Consider the following 20,749-nt stretch of genomic DNA (forward strand, 5'->3'; position numbering starts at 1 on the left):
TGGATTATTTGGCCATCACTTAGAGAATAATGACCTTAATTGACCAAGAGGGCAATCCATTACAGACAGCAGCTGTGTACCTGTGAAGAGCTTAGTGATGGCCTTGTTCTGTCGCCGGGCGGAGCAGATGAGCAGCAGCCAGGGAGGCAGGAACTCCAGATGACTGGCTAGGAGCTCTGCGATGGTCCTGGGGGAGCCCACGGGGGATTTCTGCTCCCCCTCACCCAGCTGACAGCCCTCATCGATGGAGTCCACCAGCAGGAAGAGAGACTGCTGCGGGGGCTTAACGCTCAGCAGAGGCAAGAGGACACACCTGAGGACAGAGGGAAAAGACAAAGAGAAAACGTTCACTGTTAGGGAATCATTTGCTTAGGTATTCAACCTTCGACACAGTTCATCATTTTCTCTCTACGGCCTTGGGTATAGCTGCTATCTCTCTTTAGGAGTGGGCAGCTTGGGCGCATTGTTGTTGCCAGTCTATGGCCGAGCACAAGCCGCCATGAGGTAGTTTACTGTTCAGGGACGTAGGCTCCCTGACGCACATTCTTTTCTATGGACGAGAGCTCTGGTTAGTTTCAGGGTCCATAATTGTTTAGTCTCGCTGATGAAGAATGTTGATTATTACACTCCGAACTCGTTAAAACCTCGAGCTGCAGAAAGAGTTCTTCAGAATTGGTTTGGCAACCGCTGTGTCAACTCGTGACACACCACCTGTCTTGTCAATTTTCCGGCCGTAACTCCAAATGAACCGCCAGTGTTTTGCCATCGCCACCTCTCGTCTCTCTGAGTCCTGTTTCAAATTGCTTTAGAAGTTTCCCCCACAATCATGTTTTCATCTTTCGGTTGCGTTTTGACTAATAAGATACGTTTTTGTTTAACAAGCATTTCAGAGGGACAGCACTCGTCTGAAGGCAGATGTCGAGTACATCACAAATAACATTTTCTTTCTTTTAGACATTGTGGAGCGTCACAAATGAAAATGAGAGGTTGTCTTAATTAGTTAACTATTTTAACAAAATTGTATTTCCTGTAATGACGCCATTATATTTCCTGCTAATGATAGCATAAGGCTACTGTTCGCCATTAGCGTGCCTAATGTTGAATCAGAATCTCATTTTCACTCTGACTGGCGCCAGCAAACACCAGGCCTCTGCTTAAATTACACTTATTACATTTGGATGTACTGTTAAGTGTCAACTTGAATATTACAAGTTTGTTTTTTCCGAGGGATGAATCATGTTTCCAGAACCTCCAGGAAATATGGCAGGTCAGGGGATGATTACTCAGTCTCCTCTTCTCAAGTTCTGGCTGCACTGAGTAGATACTGGAGGCAGAGCACAAGACTGTCAGATTTACTGTTAGATTGAGCTTCAAAGGTCATGTTTGTTGTTACTTTTTAATTGGCTGCATTAGACTGGAAGCTGTTAATTTGTCCACAAGCTACAACACTACACATTCAGTCCAATAGAACAAATGTTTTTTCTCAAGACGAAAATATGAACCATTTTTATAGAGAAAATCTGAATCAGAAATACTAAAAATAATCCCAGGGTGAAAATGACAGTTGTCCGATGAATAGAGTTCATACAATAAACTATAAATAAAATGAAATATAATGTATTATATAATTTAAAAAAGTAATAATGTGCTATAAAAGATACAAATATAAACATAAGAATTGAAGTAAAATGTCCGATAAGAGATAACAAGCTGCCAGCATATTGACTCAAAAGTGCCTGACGCTCGGAGGGAGGGTTAAACAGTCAGATGCCAAGAGGGAGGAAGGACTTCCTGTGTCTCTGTGTGGTGCATCTTGGTTGAATGAGTCTTTCACTGAAGGTACCTTTGTGCCAGGTGTATTACTACAAAACAAAAACATGCACCTGCTGACCTTCAGTGATTCAGACCAAGGTTCACACACTTTTTCACCAATGATTTTCAATGACTTTTCCATGACCTTTACCTAATTTTCCATGACCAAAAACATTACTCTTTCTAGGGCTGCTCAATTAATCCTATTTTAAAATCGCAATTACGATTATGGCTTGCAACGATTAGGAAAAAAATGCAATCGAAAATAAAACGATTATATTTTTATTATTATTACTTCTTTTTTTTATAGGTTTTTCAGTTGAATTATACTTAAAGTTCAGGGAAATCAACTGTTCAAAACATACTGTTCAAAATAAAATTCTCCAATAAATGTATGTTTTCAAAGTAAACGGATAATCGTTTTTAATAATCGTGATATCAATTATTGACCCAAATAATCGAGATTATGATTTTTGCCATAATCGAGCAGCCCTAACTCTTTCTCAGCGGTACCACTGAAAATGGTTTATTTTAACATGGAACAGGAAAATAAGTTCTGCATATGAAACATGTTGAGCGGCGCCTATCTAAAACAAATCCAATAGTAGGCTAACTAGCTTCTACACGCTAAAGCAACTAAAATCTCTCACCAGCAAAACACCTCGTCAGTTAAATGCCATTTTACGTCTCATTACTATACGATACAGTATTTATTATCATTATAGTATTACTATTTCGGTGATTAGATAACATATAAATTATATTTGATGCAACTTTACATTTCCATGACTTTTCCAAAATTTTGGGAAAATATTCTTTTCCATAACTTTTTTTCCAGGGCCTGGAATTAGCTTTTTGAATTTCCATGACTTTTTCAGTGACCGTAAGAACCCTGTCAGACAAAGAGGACAGGAGCAAGAGTGGGAAATCGCATTAACCTCTTCAAAATATTACTTGATAAATCGATCCTCGTGTTATTACTGTTTTGGTTCCTGGTGGGGATTTTTTTATTTGTGAAAGAAAAAGTTTGAGAACAGTATGATATTTTGCAAATGTAAAAAATGTGGTCGATGTGTGTACGGTAGTTTTTGTTGTAAAATTATTTCAATCTATCAAAATAACAATAATGTATAAATCTGTGCTGGTTCCGTGTCAGTCATGATTAAATATCTGAAGTTCATTAATCTCATAACATGACGAATACCACTTTAGGGCTGCTCCATTATGGCAGAAATCATAATCTCGATTATTTGGGTCAATAATTCTAATTGCGATTATTCATTGACTTTGAAAACATCCATTTATTGGAGAGAAAAAATGTGAACAGTATGTTTTTAACAGTTGATTACCCTGAACTTTAAGTATAATTCAACTGAAAAACCAAAAAAACGTTAATTAATATTAATAATAATAATAAAAAAATAATCGTTTTATTTCGATTACGTTGTTTTCGTAATCAAGCCATAATCGTAATCGCGATTAAAATACGATTAATTGAGCAGCCCTACTTTACATATAGTTCACCTTTCTCAGTGTCAGGTGTCAATTCAGTATTTCTGCAAGACATTATTTCATGAAAGATTATGTTTAGCTATCTGGAGGTGCAACATGGTAACCAAGAATGTGATTTTCTTGGGCCGTACCATTCTCAATTCAGTCTCAATCGGTCGGGAGTTAAGCGTTTGAATATGTCTCCATCCAGCACATATTGCATCCATTAACAGGCCCACTGCGGATGCTTTGAGCTCACAGGAACATCCAGAGTAGATACAGCCATCTATAATTCAGCGGGCTTTTTTTTTTATTCGACAAAAAACAGCCGAGAGCTAAATGTTTAGCCTTGAGTTTTCATCACCGATGTGAAGAGGAATGTGTTGAGCAACTATCATGACAAATACACATGCAAGATTTGTCAAACAAACAAGTATCCCTGCAACTTACTGTAAATATTGATGTTTAAATAGGAAAAGCCATTAAAACCAGCCCCGTGGCGTACAGTGATAAAGTCAACATGAAGTATGGCACTCTGCATCAAGCATCGCATCAATATGCAGCCGAGCACACAGAGATATATCAGTTTAAATGCTACATTAAGCTTGTATCATCTCCGTACTGCAAGCTAGACATGTATGCATGGTCCATTGCTTATGTATCACTTCACACATTAATGCACACTAATGCTAAAAAGCTAGCCCAGGCATTTTCTGCCTGTCTGTGGTTTGTGCTGGCAGGACCTCTGCTCCACTGTGACTGCCTACAAGAGTTTGAGCTGTAAAATGTCCGTTTGGGGAAAAAGTAATTGCCCAACATTCAGAAAATTACTTCCAGCCCAACTGGCCGTGATAAAGAATCTGAGGACTTCATATTAGTGACATTTTAATGGGGGGGGGGGGGTTATGTTAATTAAACACTTAGAAGAGGCTGAGCAAATCAATTAATTAACATGAAAACTTGATTCAAGAGTGGAGGGAGGGCTGCAGTGCATTTGAGGATTCAGGGGAAGATGTTAAATGCGGTCCCCTTCCAGATGATGGGACTCTTCACCTACCACTCTTTCCTAATGGAGCTGACATTGCTTGTATGCTTTGCCATAAAAACGGTTTTAATGAGACTTCTTCTGGATGCTCAACAGCCTGTCACTAAGCCTGTGGCGGCTCCAATGCCATTTCCTTTTAAGTATGTACCATTTTAGGCTTATATTTTACCCATAGCTCATTATCTTTAAGCACATGGGGGCGGGAAGGACTAGGGTGAAGGTCTGTGTGCTCTCAGTTCATCCTACTGGGACATACAGAAGCGGCCATTACTATCAGTGTGTCCGCCAGACCAGGGCTGAGAGGGCGTCCAGCCCGAGAGCGGGTGACGTCACGTTGTGTCACGTGACTTGAATTGAGCCATCCCTTATAGATACTATCCAGTGTTTCCCCTAGGATGGAGTCATAGCAGCGGTGCTAAGGCATGTGGGCCCAGCATAATGTGAGCGTGGAGCACGTGGAATATTTTAGTGTGTGCGAAGTGCGCCCCGCCAATTTGTTTCTATGTGTCAGCACAAGAAAGGCTCTTGAGGCCTAGTACCAGGGCCGGTTCTAGACAATTTGATGCCCTAGGTGAGATTTTAGGCGACATTTTATATGTAAAGAATAAATGAAAAATCTCTACAAAGACAAATACACTGCAATAACAGAAACTTATTAACATAGGTAATAGACGTCAAAATGGCTTCAAATGTATTCAGTATTGTATGAACATGTTTGAATTGGGGGGTGGACGTCACATCCTCTAGGGGGGTCCGGGGCAATGTCTCAAGATTTAGCAAAAATACACCTTTATTGAACATACAGTAACACAAATACTACAAATCCACATAACAAACAATCAAAAATGAAAAAGGGTCGCCACTTATTATTATTTCAAGAAAAAAAAATAAAGTTACAAAAATAAAAAAATCTTTTTTTTGGTACCCGGCTGGCTCTCCCGAGCAGCGGCGCTCTTATTTCAGCAGCGGCACTGCGCCGCCACTATTTGTATATAGGGGAAACACTGCCATCTCTTTACGTATGCACACATACAAAAATAATTCCGCCAGACTCCTTTGCCCCTCCAACAGAGGGATGTCCTTGTCCTTTTTGTCATTTCAAGCGATAAAAACTCTCGATCTTCACTCAAATTATAACATTTTTTGGACGCCCTCGGCTCGAAACTCCCTCTGGAGGTAGTACAGGGATTTAAGCTTTTGCAGACCATTGACCCATTACAAAAACCAATATAACACACTACAGGAAAGGGAAAACCCCAAAAAGCACAATAGATTATGTTATGATAGTATTGGTTGGTATGTTATGATAGTATTGGGTAAATCAGCATTGGATTGGAATATTTGGTACCGATGATTGGAATTTACTAAGACCGTTTACATAAGAAAGTGTACTGCTTATTTCAGTTCTTCTAAAATCACACTTTATCTTGACCAATGCCTTACATAAAATGCCAATAACTAACATTGCAAATTAAAAGATTAATTTGCTCATTTATTTGAATCGTTCTTTTCCAAAATGGTTGCTTTTCTGGGAGGAATTTGGAGCTGCAAACAAAGATTATTTATATTCAAAACACTGTGAACTCCTTTTGCAATGTAGCTGATTAGTTTTAATGCATAAAAAATGGGTTTTAAAATGTTAAATATTTGGTTAAATTGTCATCACAGGTCTCCAAAGCCCAAGGCAATGTATCCCATTAACTTTTGTTGTACCGCAAAACAGTCCAAAAACACAGAACTCTTTCCCCGAGCAGTTTGAACCCTCAGTGGGAAGGAAGTCAGTGCAAAGTGTGTCCAACCTTCACACTCGGTCGTCATGTTGTTCAGCCTTTCAGAAACAGAGTCCATCACTCCATATGATGGCTGCAGCCCACAGAGAACCTGCGGCGCCATCTGGGAGCCTTGCCAAAAGGAATATCCATCCACAGGGGTGAGTGTGTGTGTGTGTGTGAGTGTGAATGGCTGTGTCTAAGGCCATGTTGCCTACTGAGACAATCAAATCCACGGTGACAGCAAGTGGGCAAAACAAAGGGGCATTCTTCCCTCACAATCCAGCTACTTTCGGGCTGTCAAAGAGTCAAAAGACAAGGGCTGCAGACAAAGAGAACTCCCCGGGATACCAGAGATGGAGAGAAAATAAGCTCGGGGAAAAGCCCATTTAGTTTGCCGGAAAAACCTGCGGCATACCTGAGCCAGAAAATTAAAAAGCGATTCGGCCACACACCGTGGGATTGCATATTTGTTCCAACTTTTAAGTCCTCGACATGTGGCTTAGTTGATTTGCTACTAAAAAACAAGAGGAATAGGGGAACGAACTTGATGTGAATTGCATCTACCATTGCTCCTTTTGTGTTTGCGACTGCATCAGCGGCCGCTTTCCCCACAATGTGCAAAGTGAAGCTTTCAGTGTGACGTTCAGTGAAGATGTCTGGGCCGACAGGGCAGCACCGGGCTCGTAGCCAGCGCCTTACACATTGACACAGCTCATTTTATAGAGCGGGCGTAGAGCCTGAAGTCCATGCCACATACTCAAACATCACACACATAAACGCTGCCCAGGATACAGCCGAAGCTCAACATAAACAGACGGTGAAACGTTCAATCCAGGTCCGGCCTTGACACCGCTCTATTAATAGAAGGGAGGCTAACTGGTGAGTGGAGCTTCAGACGGACCACCACGACGCAGAGTGATACTGACAAACCTTTCCGACAGTATCAGCAGAAAACTAGAGATACTTTTCAATACAAGAAACCCGCATCTCTTCATTTACTCGATTGCAGGAAGCTTGTCAGCGTGTTTGCAAAGTCAGGAGAACTTCAACAAGCGCTGAGTCATGCAACAGCTCGCCCTTAGCAAAGACAACAACTACCTTTAAGATTCTGCCCTCGTACTTCCTTATGCAATTCGTACATTATGCATAAGTGCAATCATGCTGTTCAGAGTAATCACACTGATGCGGACAATAAGATTGATGCGTTTGGAGCTGAGAGCAAATGTTCTGAACAGCCCGGCCTGCTGTATTACCCCGCTACATCAGCCATATGCTCCCGGTTCCTCCTCAATCTGTTATCATCGCACTCCACTTTTATCTGATTGGACATAAAGTCTAAATCTAAAAGGCTTCATTACAGTTTATGCAAAGTGGGTATGAATTGAGTTGAATAAAGCTTGTTTTGCAAAGCTTTTTATAAGTCAAGGGCTTGATGCAGAGTGGTACACAGGAGCAGAAATGCAGTTATGTAAGCGGGGGACAGACACATTTATATGAATTTGTGCTGAGAGCCTTTCATTACACAGATAACCCTCTGAGAACCTCGCAGCAGTAAATTAAAGTTATTTTTCAAAAATACAGAAATGCCCATTGCAACCATTTGTTCATCAGAGCAAGGTTTTTAAAAATCCATTTAACTTAAACCACATTGTGTCTACAGAGACAGGGCTTGAAAGTATGCAGACATTTTTTCACTAAGTGCACAATTTATCAACATTTCCCTCGACGTGAAGCTACTCTGCCCACATTTCAGATTTTAGGGAGTTGTTTTCTACATAAGTTAGGGTTGAGTTATTAGAGACGGCTGCTGTTTGGAATTTACAAAGCTCAGATGCTGATCAATTCCTCATTGAAGATTTCAAGATTTCATCTCCTCTGTTTTTAGCCCCGCTTGCAGGCAATTTTTCTTGGTCTGTCAGTCAGTCAGTCAGTCCACCACTTCTCAACAAATACTGGAGGAGTACTATGAAGATTTCTACAGACATTGATATCCAAAAATTGGCATGGAATAGCTTTGTTTACCCATTTTACATTAGGCGCTTTCACACCGGAGTACTTTTCCCGTTTCGTTCCGTTAGTGCCTGGAATTTTGCGTTCACACCAAAAAGAGAACTTAGCTCGGAGAACATTTACCCCCATTTTTAGAGCCTGCTAGAGAGGTGGGACTATCCTGGGGAGGAAAAAGTACAAATTTCTGATTGGCTGAGCGAATTGCAAACCACGCCCCGTAAAACTCTGAAAAGTTTTTTGAAGCAGCCATTGTATTTGCTGGCATTAGCATTATTAGCATTAGCATTAGCCCCGCGCACTAACGGAGAGAGAATAACTTATGGCAACACCAAAAAAAACATGGGAGCGGTGGAGTGATGAGGAGGTGTCGGCGTTCTGGTGATTTACTCGCCAGTCCCCAACTCCGGGGACTTCCGGCCGGGGACTTCGGGTGGCAGCATACACCGTGAAGAAGAAGAAGAAGAAGAAGTGACGTCAGCGAATTCATTTGCATAATCTTCCCTCAAGGAACTTATTCCGGTGTGAACGTGGTCGGCTCTTAGTTCCATGGGGGGTACTAAGTGCTGGGAACGAAGTACGGCAAAGTACTTGGTGTGAAAGCGGCTATAATATTTTCCAATTTTAATAAGGACGTCTTTCATTTTCTTATGTTAATTAAGTTATTGTACAGCTGCATGTGTAAGGGAAAGGTTTAAAAGTTATTTAATGTATGTATGATGTTAATATTGGCACAACAATTCCATTTGGCACCAGTTACACATTTTGTTTAATATACCCGGACCAATTCTGCAAAAGCTGAAACTCTGAAGCATGTTGCCCTTCAGGACACACCTACGTCAGTGATGAAAAAGTAGGTGTTTTCGACAAACTGTCAGCAATACATTACCTCATATACTGACATAACACTTCAGCAACAAAAAACAATGCAATTGGGTCATGCAAGCATTTAAAAAGTGCTTGTTTCTGCGGTTCTGAAAACATGCAGGACAATGTGAGAATCTGATCTCGGCTTAATGGATTTGCACAATCAATTCTGTGCTGGATCTCGAGCAGACAAATGCCTCCGGGCTGTCTGAGGAACAATGTCCTGGAGACTGCTTGATCAGGGGGAAGAGAGGTCGAGTGAGAGCCAAAGTCTTACACAAAAACCACCGTTTCTTTTAGAGACAAGCCCAAAATGGAGCCTCACAAACAACCCTAACTAATGTCCTTGAAAGCAAAACTTTGTGTTGCTATCTGATGATATTAGAAGCAAAGTCTTATGATGCTTTTTGATTTGAAAAACCATGTCATGGGATGGGTCACACACAGTGATCACATTGTTTTTGTGAGGGGCTGCATTTTGGAGCGTTGTCCATCTTGACATCTAACCAATTCCCCACCCTTCAATTACATCACATCATATTTTTGCTATTAAAAAATATGATACTCTCTTGAGTTGCCATTGGAAGTCAATAAACCTACCTTGTTAAAAGGTTTTTTAGATGTATATTTAATGAAAAACATTCCCGTCCAGCCTCGTCAATCACCAGTCAAACTCCTTAACCCCTATAATGCAGGCTATTAATGATTTGCTAAAGTGTAAACACTGCAGTGTTTCTGGAAAGCGCACATACCTAGCCTAGGATAACTATTCCAAGCCCCCGAGCTCTTCCCAACCCAGACGAGGTGTGCATTCCTGGCCGGCTATCCAATACCGTCAAAGGATTCTGAAATTTCATCCTTTTCAACCCCCTCCCTCTTCTCCCCGCCGACCCTCCTGCCACAGTTTGCCTCCGAACCGTTCTCTCTGCTCTCCTCACACAACTGTCTTTGTGTTCAAAAGCCTCAACACATGAATGAGTACACACAGACCTCATGCATTTCAACACGGACAAGTAAGCATGCAAGGTGTCCGCTGCCAGCCAAGAGAGGTTTTTATACATGGATCAAAACTCAGCAGATTTCTGGTGACAAAAAGGCAGCAGTGTGAGCTGGATGGAAGAGATGGCATATCATACTAATAGAATTTGGGATGTCGTGATTCCAGAAAGGCATTAGTCTGCCTCAATAGCCAAAACGAAGCCATGTCCTTCAACTGGTTTTTAGGGCAAACAAGCCATAATTTCGTTTTTGATATGCTTTTTGCCAAAACAAGATTTTACAAGACTACATTTGAACTAATGCCAGAATGAGGGGAGCCTAATTGGTACCATCGGGTACTACAGCACGTACTGTAGAAAATCAGTTTTGGCATGGACTTGAAACTGAAGAATATACTATGGTGATATCCTTTAATAGCATAGTGCTAAAACAACGAGTACATCACCAATAACACTTAAATCACACTTCAATTAAAAGACCTAAAACCAAATATGTTCGACTAGATTTTTATTATAAGCAATGGGATCCAAAATGTGCAAGAAAAATAAGAGGGCCAGAGTTTGAACACTTTGGATGTTTCACAGGGGACATTTCTGCCTTGCTTTTCTCAATGCTACAAAGTTGGATCTCTCACTTGGAAATAGGTGATGCCACATGTTTACATCAATCAATCGGAGCACAGTATTATTTAAATCAAAATGTAATGGCAGATGTGCAAGTGTTTAATTTTGTTGCCAAGGCACTGTCAATCAAATGTGATCAATCCACACCCACAAAGTCTTTGTAAAGCAGATTAGCTGAGTTTTAAAGTGACAAACTATACATAAATAATACCTAAATATGTCGTTTCCAATACTTTAAATCATGCACAAATCATTTACAGATTCTAATTACTTAAAAAAAATTGTTCTTTAATTGTAAATGGGATAGGCTACTTTCCGGTTTTGGACAACAAGTTAGACGAGATAATCAATTTCAAGCCAAACCTTGGATTCTAGGAACGTACGATGGGTATTTTTCCATATGTTATTATATTTTAGAGACCAAACTTTTTTCAGGGAGGATTTGTCAAAGGATCTCAGGCGCCATCACATATGAGCTTTAATTTATTTGAGTGGGGTATAACAATAATATGAATGACTTATGTATGCCCACACAAGCGTGTAGGCACATCAACACAACCCTCACACACACAGACACACACGTACACCAACCATCCGCCTGTGGTGTGGAGACTGAGGCTGGCCGAAGATTGCTGAGTCATCGTTGCAGCCACACCAGTACTGCTGTTTCTTCTCATCTGCTCCACTGGAGTCGATGCGTCACACTGGGAGCCTTTTTTTTGTTCCTAAAACGTGGCCCTAATCTGCAGAGAGTTTTCCACAGCCGTGCACCACATGAAAGGCACGGGCCGCTTTCATTTAGCGTCCCTTAACCCGAATAAGCAGGGCCGCCCAATGTGCGACAGTCACAAAGTCAACATAAAGAAGAAAACCCACAGAGCTCCCTTGCATACTCAATACAAAAACGTCTCAGTTGGGTTTATTGAAACTGAAATGTTTCCTAATTTGAACTATGGTCAAAATCAGACAAAGGGAGACTTTGAAAAGAGTTGAATTGACCGTTTTCCACTAATCTCACATTCTCAAAGGTATTTTTTTCACATTTATGTAATGATTAGATCTCAAAATATTGCTGGAAGTTGGTGGATGTCATGGTGTCTTGGTAAATGACCTTTAAAAGCCAAACAATATTCAAGTTCACTCAAGGCTATTAGACCCGATTTAATCCTTCTTCTTTTTTTTGATTAACGTCACTACTAATCTAAATTATCTACATTTGTTTGGAACAAAGAGGACGTTTTACAAAGTCATGTTTGACGTAGTTGTCAGAAAATAAAAAAAAAAAAAATCGTTTTGTCGAAAATCTGGACGCAGTATCAATGTCTTCCGCTGACACGCTATGGGAATAAAACACTGCCAAGTAACTTCAATTCTCTTTCATAAATGTAAGCCCCGGCCATTCATCATTACTGAAGTCTGTGCCCTTTACAAAGAAACACAAACTTGTCCAGCTGCAATTCTAGCCTCACTCATGTTCGGCCCAACAGCAGATCAACATAAGGTCACACCTAGACTAAAAGGCAGCTTTGTCCAATCAGCAAAAAAACCCTGTTGCCTTTAGTTTGACCCACATGCCTGGGTTAAATCCACCTATTTGAAGCCAGCTCTTTTGTCCAGAAGGGAGAAAGTGAGGCATGTTGGATGGCAGGATGCTAGTTGTTTAAAATGCATTCAAACTGGAGGATTCCAGTCAAAATACGGCAGTGGCCTTTGATAAAGACAATACAGCGATTCATTAAACAGAGGAATGTGCTTTGGCTCTGTCTACAGATACAATCCTTGACGGCACAATACAAGTGTCAAACCCTTCAGATAGTACAATGCAAGTAAGGGTATCAAGTGTATTGTCGGAACAAGACATCAGCTTGTTCTGGTAGACTTGAAGCAGAGGAAAGGTGAAACTGCTTTTTATCCGGATCATAACCTTTGCTGGAAGGCGTGTGACAAGATAATTCCACACATTGCTTTTTGTAATATATGAAATGAAAACACATTCTAGTGAAGCTGGGGGATATGGATGTAATCAATACAACAGGATGGTTTTCCATTCATTATTAAGGCTGCAACTAAGGGCTATTGTCAATATCATTTCATGCAAGTTCTACAAATGTCCATTCTATGTCACTGTAAGGCAAGGCAAGGCAAGTTTATTTATATAAAACGGACAAGTCAAATCAAGCAATCTGATTGGTTCTTAGCCGTGATATACTGAGCGTATACCACGGGTAGAATTGTAAGTTACTTTTCACAACAAGTCAGTATCCCTCCGCGTCTGAGAAAAACCGTATACCGTTGGGCTGAAAAGCAAACTGCAGGCAGTGGTTCGCGTCGGGCCGAACCACGCCCCTTAGCTGTGATATAATGAGCATATACCACGGCCTGTCGTGAGCCATTGCTTAAATATAGCACCTTTCAACACAAGGTAATTCAAAGAGCTTTACAAAAAATTAAATACATTAAGAAAATGGCATTTAAAATCAGTCATTAAAAATAAAAGTTAATAAAAGAAACATTAAAAGAAAAAATACATGAATAAAAGGTAAAGGCGACATCTTAAAATGCCATTGTATCTAACATATGGTCCATAAATCCAACAATATTCACTTGGCTATCACTAGAGATTGAGAAAACTAAAATATATTTCCATTTGAGAAGCTGGAACCATCCCATGTTTGTGGCATTACAAAGGAAAGACAAATTGTTGGTTGAAAGTTCCAAAACCCAGCGCTGGGCAGAAATACACACACGTGCCCGATTGAAGGCCTTGAACCAAACCATGGTTAATAGGTATACTTGTATACATCTGCATGTGTTAGACAGTGTCCAAGGCAACCTATTTGCACCTTTTGAGGTAAAACATAGCTTTAAAAGCTCTGGTTGTCTGTGGTTGCAGACATACAGATGTCAAAGATCAGGTTGCACAGAGTGGACGTAAAACCCGTGTCTGAACCAGTTTCAATGTATTAGCACAAGCCGGGTGATTACTATCAACAAACACACTTGTTTGTCTTTGACTCGGCTAAAGAATTTGACGGGGGCCTCTTGCATTCACACTAGCTAACATTTAAAATCACAGCTGGAAGGAAGTTGGGTGGAGGGTTAAAAGCCCCCCCCAAATCTGTGTTAAACAAGGCCCTTAACTCAATGAAACTTGTATAACTTTTATTGAGTAAAGTACAGGCCAGAATATGCTCAATCGAAACGAGGTATGCACCGCTCTGTGAATGTTTATCCCTGCTGTAAATGAAAGGTCATAAAGTGCGAATGATAATTACGTTTTACACCCTTCATTTTCTTTTATTCTCTAAATGTCACTGCCAGATACAGCCGATAATCTTCCTGAAAGCAGATAGCATTTGGAACAGTAGAAAAGTCGTGTGGATTATTTGTGTACAACGGTGCTTTTACACCTCAGATGGCGACAAGGCATCTGCCGAAGAGCTTATTTGGCTCGTAAACAAAACGGGCTGCGGTGATAAGCAGGGTGTCTTCTTTGTTGTCCGCAGAGCTGGAGGTTTTGCCAGAAAACTTGTTTCATGATGCGATGATGAGCAAATGTGACTGTCAAAAGGCCCCGGACACTAAGCGTGACACAGATCAGAGCTGAAGTGAGAACCAGCTGGGTTCAGTGTCTGATTCTGTCCCTACGATAACCTGCCTTTCATCTGAGAGGGTCAAACTGAAGTCAGAGACATCGGTAGAAGCCACTTGATTACAAGCAGATGACAAGAGGAGCGCTTACTTCCTGGGTACAAGTGTGTTTTAGAATAGAAAAAAAAGGTTGCTTTGTTGAGCTATTAAACATTATTTACCTTGCTGAACGTTTGACCTACTTCCCCCCCTGTGTGAGATGTTGAACTGGTGGAATAAGCACCGCCAGATGGCCAGACAAGAAGTGTGAGTGTGTGTGTTCAGTGCTGCATTCCAGCCTGCGTTGCATAGCCTGCATGACCTATACACTGCAGACAAGTCGTGGAGGGAAACCACATACACACACACTCACGTGCAGCTCTGTTCAAAGCCTCTGCCTACAATAACAGTTCATCTTGATCATGTTACATGCCCGGGCACGGTGCGCGAAGTCCACAAGTTGACTGTACTTCAGTTTCACATGTGCACTTCATCTCTCTTCAGTGCAGTGAACCGGGTCCCTCAGTGAGTCAGACGCAGTTCAAAGAGTCTTTTGCTCATGAGTCTCCGGCCACCTGAGCCTCGGCTGCAACTTTAAAAATATCTGACCTTTCTCGGATCGGAAGCCAAGCGGAGAGACAGTCCCACCCAGCATGCCACACCGGGGGGGGAAAACAAACAAAACCGTGACATCAAATAAGTGGAAGGGCTGCTGAGGCGGAGCTATGCAATGAGTGTGAGCAGTCAAAATAAGGGGGGGGGGAGGGGTGCATCAGGGTCAGGAGGTGGAGAGGGAAGGGAGGGGGAGGGGTTTGCTTTGCATTTTACATTTCTAGGCAAACCGGATTCCTAGATTTCAAACACTACCTGGAACCCGGTGTTGTGGGAACACATTGGAACGCCCTTATTGTAGATGAATAAGCCTGTGCAACTATTATGTGAAATTGAAAGCCAATATTATTCAGGTTTGAATTCCTAACAAAGGAAACAGCAGGTGATTTCCAGCAGGGATGCAAAAATAAATTGCTTTTATTAGCAATTCAACAGATAATTGCTGTTATTGTTTCAATCAATCATTCACGTAATGAGAACAAGGAATGAAAAAAAAGGTGGTAGCGTCTGCAAAATGCTTGTTTTGTCCAACCAACAGTTTATAAAAAAACACAGATATTCAGTTAATTATGATATAAAACTGAAAATGAATAATCCTTTTTTCGGCACTTTCACCTGACATCTGCCTCAAAGAACAGATTACCAAATTGTTGTCTATTAATTCTCCATGAATCGACTCTTCATCAGATCATGGATTAGTTGCTCCCCTGTCTCAAAGTGAGCTAATCAGTGAAATCCTCTGGCAGTAACTGATAGTGAGGAGCAAGAAATAAAGAAGATGTCAGTATGTGTGTGCTCCTTACCTCTTGAAAGCCTCCGTGGGGTTCCTCTCACACTCCCCGGGCTGCAGAGTGCTCTGCACAGCTGGGTCGCGCACCTTCTCCTCGAACCCCGGCAGCACCCCGCTGCGGCAGATCTGAGCCACCAGACCTCGTATGAACCCGCCGACGCACAGCGTGTCCGAGTCGTCCGCCCGGCAGAAGTGGAAGGCCAGAGTCTGCTGCTGCATCCCCCGCTGGGTGCCCTGCGTCGACGAGGGCCACAACAGCTCCGTGCCGAGTGCCGTTTTCCCGCTTCCCGGGCCCCCCACCAGCAACACCCCCCAGGAGCTACCTGACTTTGTGGATCCTGCTGTCAGGGTGCTGGGGTTGGACGCCCCCCCGCCGGGCGTCACCGGGGGCTGCTTGCATGGAGTGCTGCTGGTCACTCCAATTAGGTTGCTGGTTTTCTCCTGGAGGCAATGCTGGATCTTATGGAAGACCCACTCCCGGCAGTAAAAGCGTTTCCCCTGCAGCAAACTGGTTTGGGCCATTTTGATCGAGTGCTGCTTTTCCTCCTAATCCTCGTCTTCATAGGGGTCCCTTCATTCTGACCCTCACATGTTCAACTCCAGCAGAGGTCGGGAGTAAATTCGAACATCCATTTTGCTGACTGGAAAAGTGCCTCTCGGAAAGCAGGTCGCAGTCTACCCGTCCTCGGTGTTGATGTTAACAACAAGCAAGAGAGAACTTGGGTTTAAAAGGAAGCTGCTGCAGATGGCAGGGAAAGCAGCCAAGCTATACTGACAGAATATCTAGGTCAAAATAAAAAAAGGAAATCAAAATTGAGGCTCAAACCATAGATTTTCCACCAACTTTTTCCACAGCTTTCCCACTGGTTGAACTGAGTGCTCCTTGTTATTATGAGTGTGTTGCTTTAGCATGGCGCTGGGCATGGCAGGGCACCCGGCTCTTGAGTGCATCCACTGGCAAACTCGAGCCACCGCCGTTTGATACAATTAGCCATGGGAGCTGCTGATATATTTCCGCTGATGCATTTCAGATGCTACCGAGGGTGACCAAAGCGTGTTTCCATTACATTAACATGGAGGGGACTGCCAGCGCCAAGTCAATCTCTCCAATAACATACTAAAGCCTGGCTCTCTCCCTGGAAAACAGAGACAGAAAGGATGGCTAAATTAGGTCACATAATAAAAACACATGCTAATGCACCATTAACCATCCAACTCAAAGACATTGTTGAGATATAAGAGAACATTAGAGCCAAGAATGAACAATCACTAATATTAAAACATATATTAGCTTGTCCTATATAAGCTGCAACAGTTTGCACATCCTACAGATGGATGTATTCATGCAGCTACAATAAAAAGGTGGGTACTGGAAGAACATTTTAAATAAAAAAGGGAATACATGTAAAATACAACGAGATCAAATGCAAACAGAACGTCAAAGTAAATACGGTAGAGTGGAACAATACATTGTGCATTGTCTAGTAATGACAAATATGTATTAAGGATGATGTGGATAAATACACACCAATGAAATCTGCACATTTATTAGCTTGTCCTATATAAACTGCAACAGTTTGCACATCCTACAAAGAAGGGTTAACTCTATTCCTGCGGCTACAAATAAAAAGGTGGGTGCTGCAAGTTATTGTTTGTTGCTCTCATCCTCCACATCAGTGCCTGCAACTCAATTCTTGGCAGGCGTTCGTCCAGTTTCTGTAGTCTATCCACTGATCCCCCCTTCCTTCCTATGTGGCTTTAAATCCCAAACAGTCCACATCCGTCCTGAACTGTAGAAAAAAAAAAGGGGGGGGGGGGTTCCAAACCAGAGGACCCCCTTTCCTTTCCTGCACTTACAGGTCGTTTACATGGGTGGAAGTGAAAGGTAATCCACCTAAAAAGGGTTTAATTGCTTTTAAAGTGGCAGGAATCTTAGTTTAATCCAGAGTAATTTAATATATGACAGTCTTGGATTAGGAAAGGTGTTAATTGCAATGATAATTTCATCTGGAAGTAGGGCATGGCATACAATCTAAGCTTGATTTCTGATGCTTTTTTGGCTAAATGCATCTTTTTGATGCCTCTATTCTGGAGCAGATGCAAATATTACCCAGTGTCTCCAGTGAAGAAAGCACACACAGACACACACATACAGTGTTGCTGCTACTTTGTACCGCTGCCAAATAACAAGGTTTCACACAAGCTGCGATACATTGCCACCTTTCTGTTTTTCTAAGGCGCTCCCCACCTCCAACAATAAAATACATCAAGGGTCAGCTGTGTGGGGATGCGAAAGGCGACACGTTATCAATCAGAGCAGGCGACATTAATTCACCCGGGGACTGAGAAGGCAGCACAAGTCTTTTGTATGGCCGCACAAACCTCACCCATTTCAGATAGAATTTACACCTATGGGGGCTTTTTAAAAAACCGTCCACAGTAGCCATCAGTTGCATGCTTTGAGGGGGAAAACCCTAACCTGTCGTGTAACTGCAGCCAAACAAAACTGCTCCTTAAACAACTTCAATTTAAGCCAATTGTGGAGCGTTTCACTGTTTTCGCTACAGTTTCAAATATCTCCCAAACGGTTTTCCTCTCACCTCTTCCCTGGTCCTCCTGCTGTTTTGTGGGGGTTGCTGTTTCCGTAGTCGACACCCTTTATGTCCACGTTGAAAGCGAAGTGTTCAGGTACATTATTAGTCCGTTTGCTCCGGTGCAATTCAAAGCCCAAATGTGTGCATTTGTGCGACGGTCATGTCTTTCTTTGAACGTCTCTTTTCTGTCGGTGTGTGCTCCTCCTGCTGCCCGACACAGCTCCACAGTGAGCCGACTGACTCTCCGCCTACAAACACTTCTGCACTGCATGCAGAGCACACACACAGCGAGCCGCGCGGTGTCTTCTGGGACATGGAGTGCTAACCTCTCCTCCATACTAATATCCAATATTTTTTTAATGAGACGTTAGTGTAAAATGCACATTAGCTACACTGTTGTTTTGGCAATGAAAATGTGAAGACCCAGGCTACTCCAATAATGCAACAGACAGTATACTTAAGACATACAAATAAATACAATTGTAAAAAATACAAATAGAAATGGAGAATGGAAAGAAACATGTCAGTCCAGTATGGTTTTGCATTGGGATTATCATGTATTTTAAAAATACTTTCAATGAATAAATATAGAAATGGTGCCCTCATAAAGCACATGAAGTGGTATTGCCATCTCCTGTGGTATGACATTTGCTATTGTAACATTTAAAGGCAAAATTATGGTGTTTTCCATGTGTTTTTTTAACTACATCCTATAATAAAAACACAAAAAAAGCAATAGTACTTTAGTTTTGTTTTTCAACAGATAAAAGATAGATGGAAAAATAATTGGTTTTCAATGATAAACCATCTTCTAAATACATGTAAGCGGGACTTCTTGAAAAACGGCATTGATACTGAGTGGATTATTTTGAAGAAATTAAGTAAATTGATTGAGCTGACTGAAATACTTTATCAGTCTCTCTCTCATAAACATTCCCCTCTGTTCTCTGTCCTTGTGCCTCTTCCATCTCAAAGAACATCTCAAATCCTGTGGAAAATAATTTATTTAAAGCAGCATCAAAACAACTGGTACTGCCTTTTAAATAAGACATACATCTGAAGAACAAAGTAAGGACGAAATCCACAATCGGATTAGTTAGACTTATGCATCACGGTGGTTGCTCATGGCTCAAAACAACGTGGATATGTTACACACAGAGACTGCCAGCATTAAGAGATTAGATGCAATTGATGAGAATATATTTTAAATAAAGCCTTATCTCATGCTTCTCAATTCGTGGTAGTTATGGGTGGACTGTTGGCGATGGTTCTTTGATGTTACACTTAAATATGTCTTTTAGACTATATTTGGGCATTAGATGCAATAGTTCCTTCTTTAAAAACATGTTGTAAAAGTTGTTGTCTCCCTGTTTTCATTCTGCCCAAGTCCTTTCATTTCAGGAGATCCCATGCATTTGCAACATCATCCATGGTTGTGACAAATGGGTTCAAACAGCACCAGAGATTTATGCAACATTTGGCAGCTGAGCAAGAATCTGCGTAATGATATCTTGTACACTGCTTAAGGAAAGTTATAATTTAAGCAATACCACGAGGATAATGTACTATTAATGTACCTACTTGTATCATTCCAGCTTAATTATTCATACTTGGGTGTTTATGTTTATGGATCATCTGGAAATTGAATAAAGTCATTTGAAACATTTCCAGGTTTTTCTCACAGTCCAGCCGTTACCTGTGATGTGTTTCAGACCTCACAGCTGAAACACCAGATGTTGTCATTGTTAGTGAGCAGCAGGCAGATGTGTGTTTGGGAATTATGTTTGAGAATAATTAGAGGAAGCGTCCCACTATTTTCCAGCCTTAATGTGAATGTGCTTTTATTTAGCAATGTCCCAAGATTGGTGCTCTTTTATTAGGAGATTCACTACAGGGTTGGGGTTAGTTAAATATGAACACTTTTCACTTTGACTTTCACTGCGGCTTGCTGTATTTCTGCTGCAGCTGCAGAAGAAAATGTGATATGTTGCATAGCCCACATTTAAAGTGCAAGTGAGCAAGTTGTAAAGCAAAAAAGTGAGATTTAAAAAAAAAAATTCCTTCTCCCTTCCCCCCAGCAGGGATGCACATGGGGCTTACAGGTTGATGTGTTTTGATCTAGCTGGAGGCTGCTGATCTTACAACTTATTTATCACTCAGTGAGGAAGGGCTTCAGGGACTTTTTCTTTGAGGAGTAGCTGCAGTAGGTTCTAATAACTGACAGTGATACCTGCAGAGTCAGTTCTCATTTCCAATCTATGTTGCCGCCATCCGTGTTTGGGGTTTGGCTTTAACCCGGGTAAACAGTTATGGTTAGGGGTCTCAGATAGGATTGGTTTGGGTTAGGGCTAAGATTTGTTTTGGTTTAATGTAAGGGTATGCACAAATTGTTTTGGAAACAGAATGCGAAATAACCTCTGACAGAGGTCAACACATAAAAGCTAGTAGCATTGTTGCACGTGTTATGCTTTATTTGGACGTTCAAAGCATTTAAGGTAAGACTTTGG

At 41.5% G+C, this 20,749-nt stretch overlaps 1 protein-coding gene across 2 annotated transcripts in view; it reads right to left on the bottom strand.

The window, feature by feature from the left end:
* ankrd50 (ankyrin repeat domain 50) overlaps nucleotides 1-18,516 on the bottom strand; it is a 41,973-nt gene extending 23,457 nt beyond the window's left edge. For both annotated transcript variants that reach the window (XM_079669652.1, XM_079669651.1), the window contains exons 1-3: nucleotides 18,249-18,516; nucleotides 15,662-16,784; nucleotides 81-313 (exon numbers count right to left, since the gene is read on the bottom strand). In XM_079669652.1, the coding sequence (XP_079525778.1) occupies nucleotides 81-313; nucleotides 15,662-16,170 (742 nt within the window). In that variant the 5' untranslated portion in view covers nucleotides 16,171-16,784; nucleotides 18,249-18,516. The remainder of the gene's footprint in view (nucleotides 1-80; nucleotides 314-15,661; nucleotides 16,785-18,248) is intronic.
* Nucleotides 18,517-20,749: the final 2,233 nt, after the last annotated feature.

This window comes from Notothenia rossii (assembly GCF_949606895.1).
Source record: "Notothenia rossii genome assembly, chromosome: 3".
Classification (NCBI taxonomy): Eukaryota; Metazoa; Chordata; class Actinopteri; order Perciformes; family Nototheniidae; genus Notothenia; species Notothenia rossii.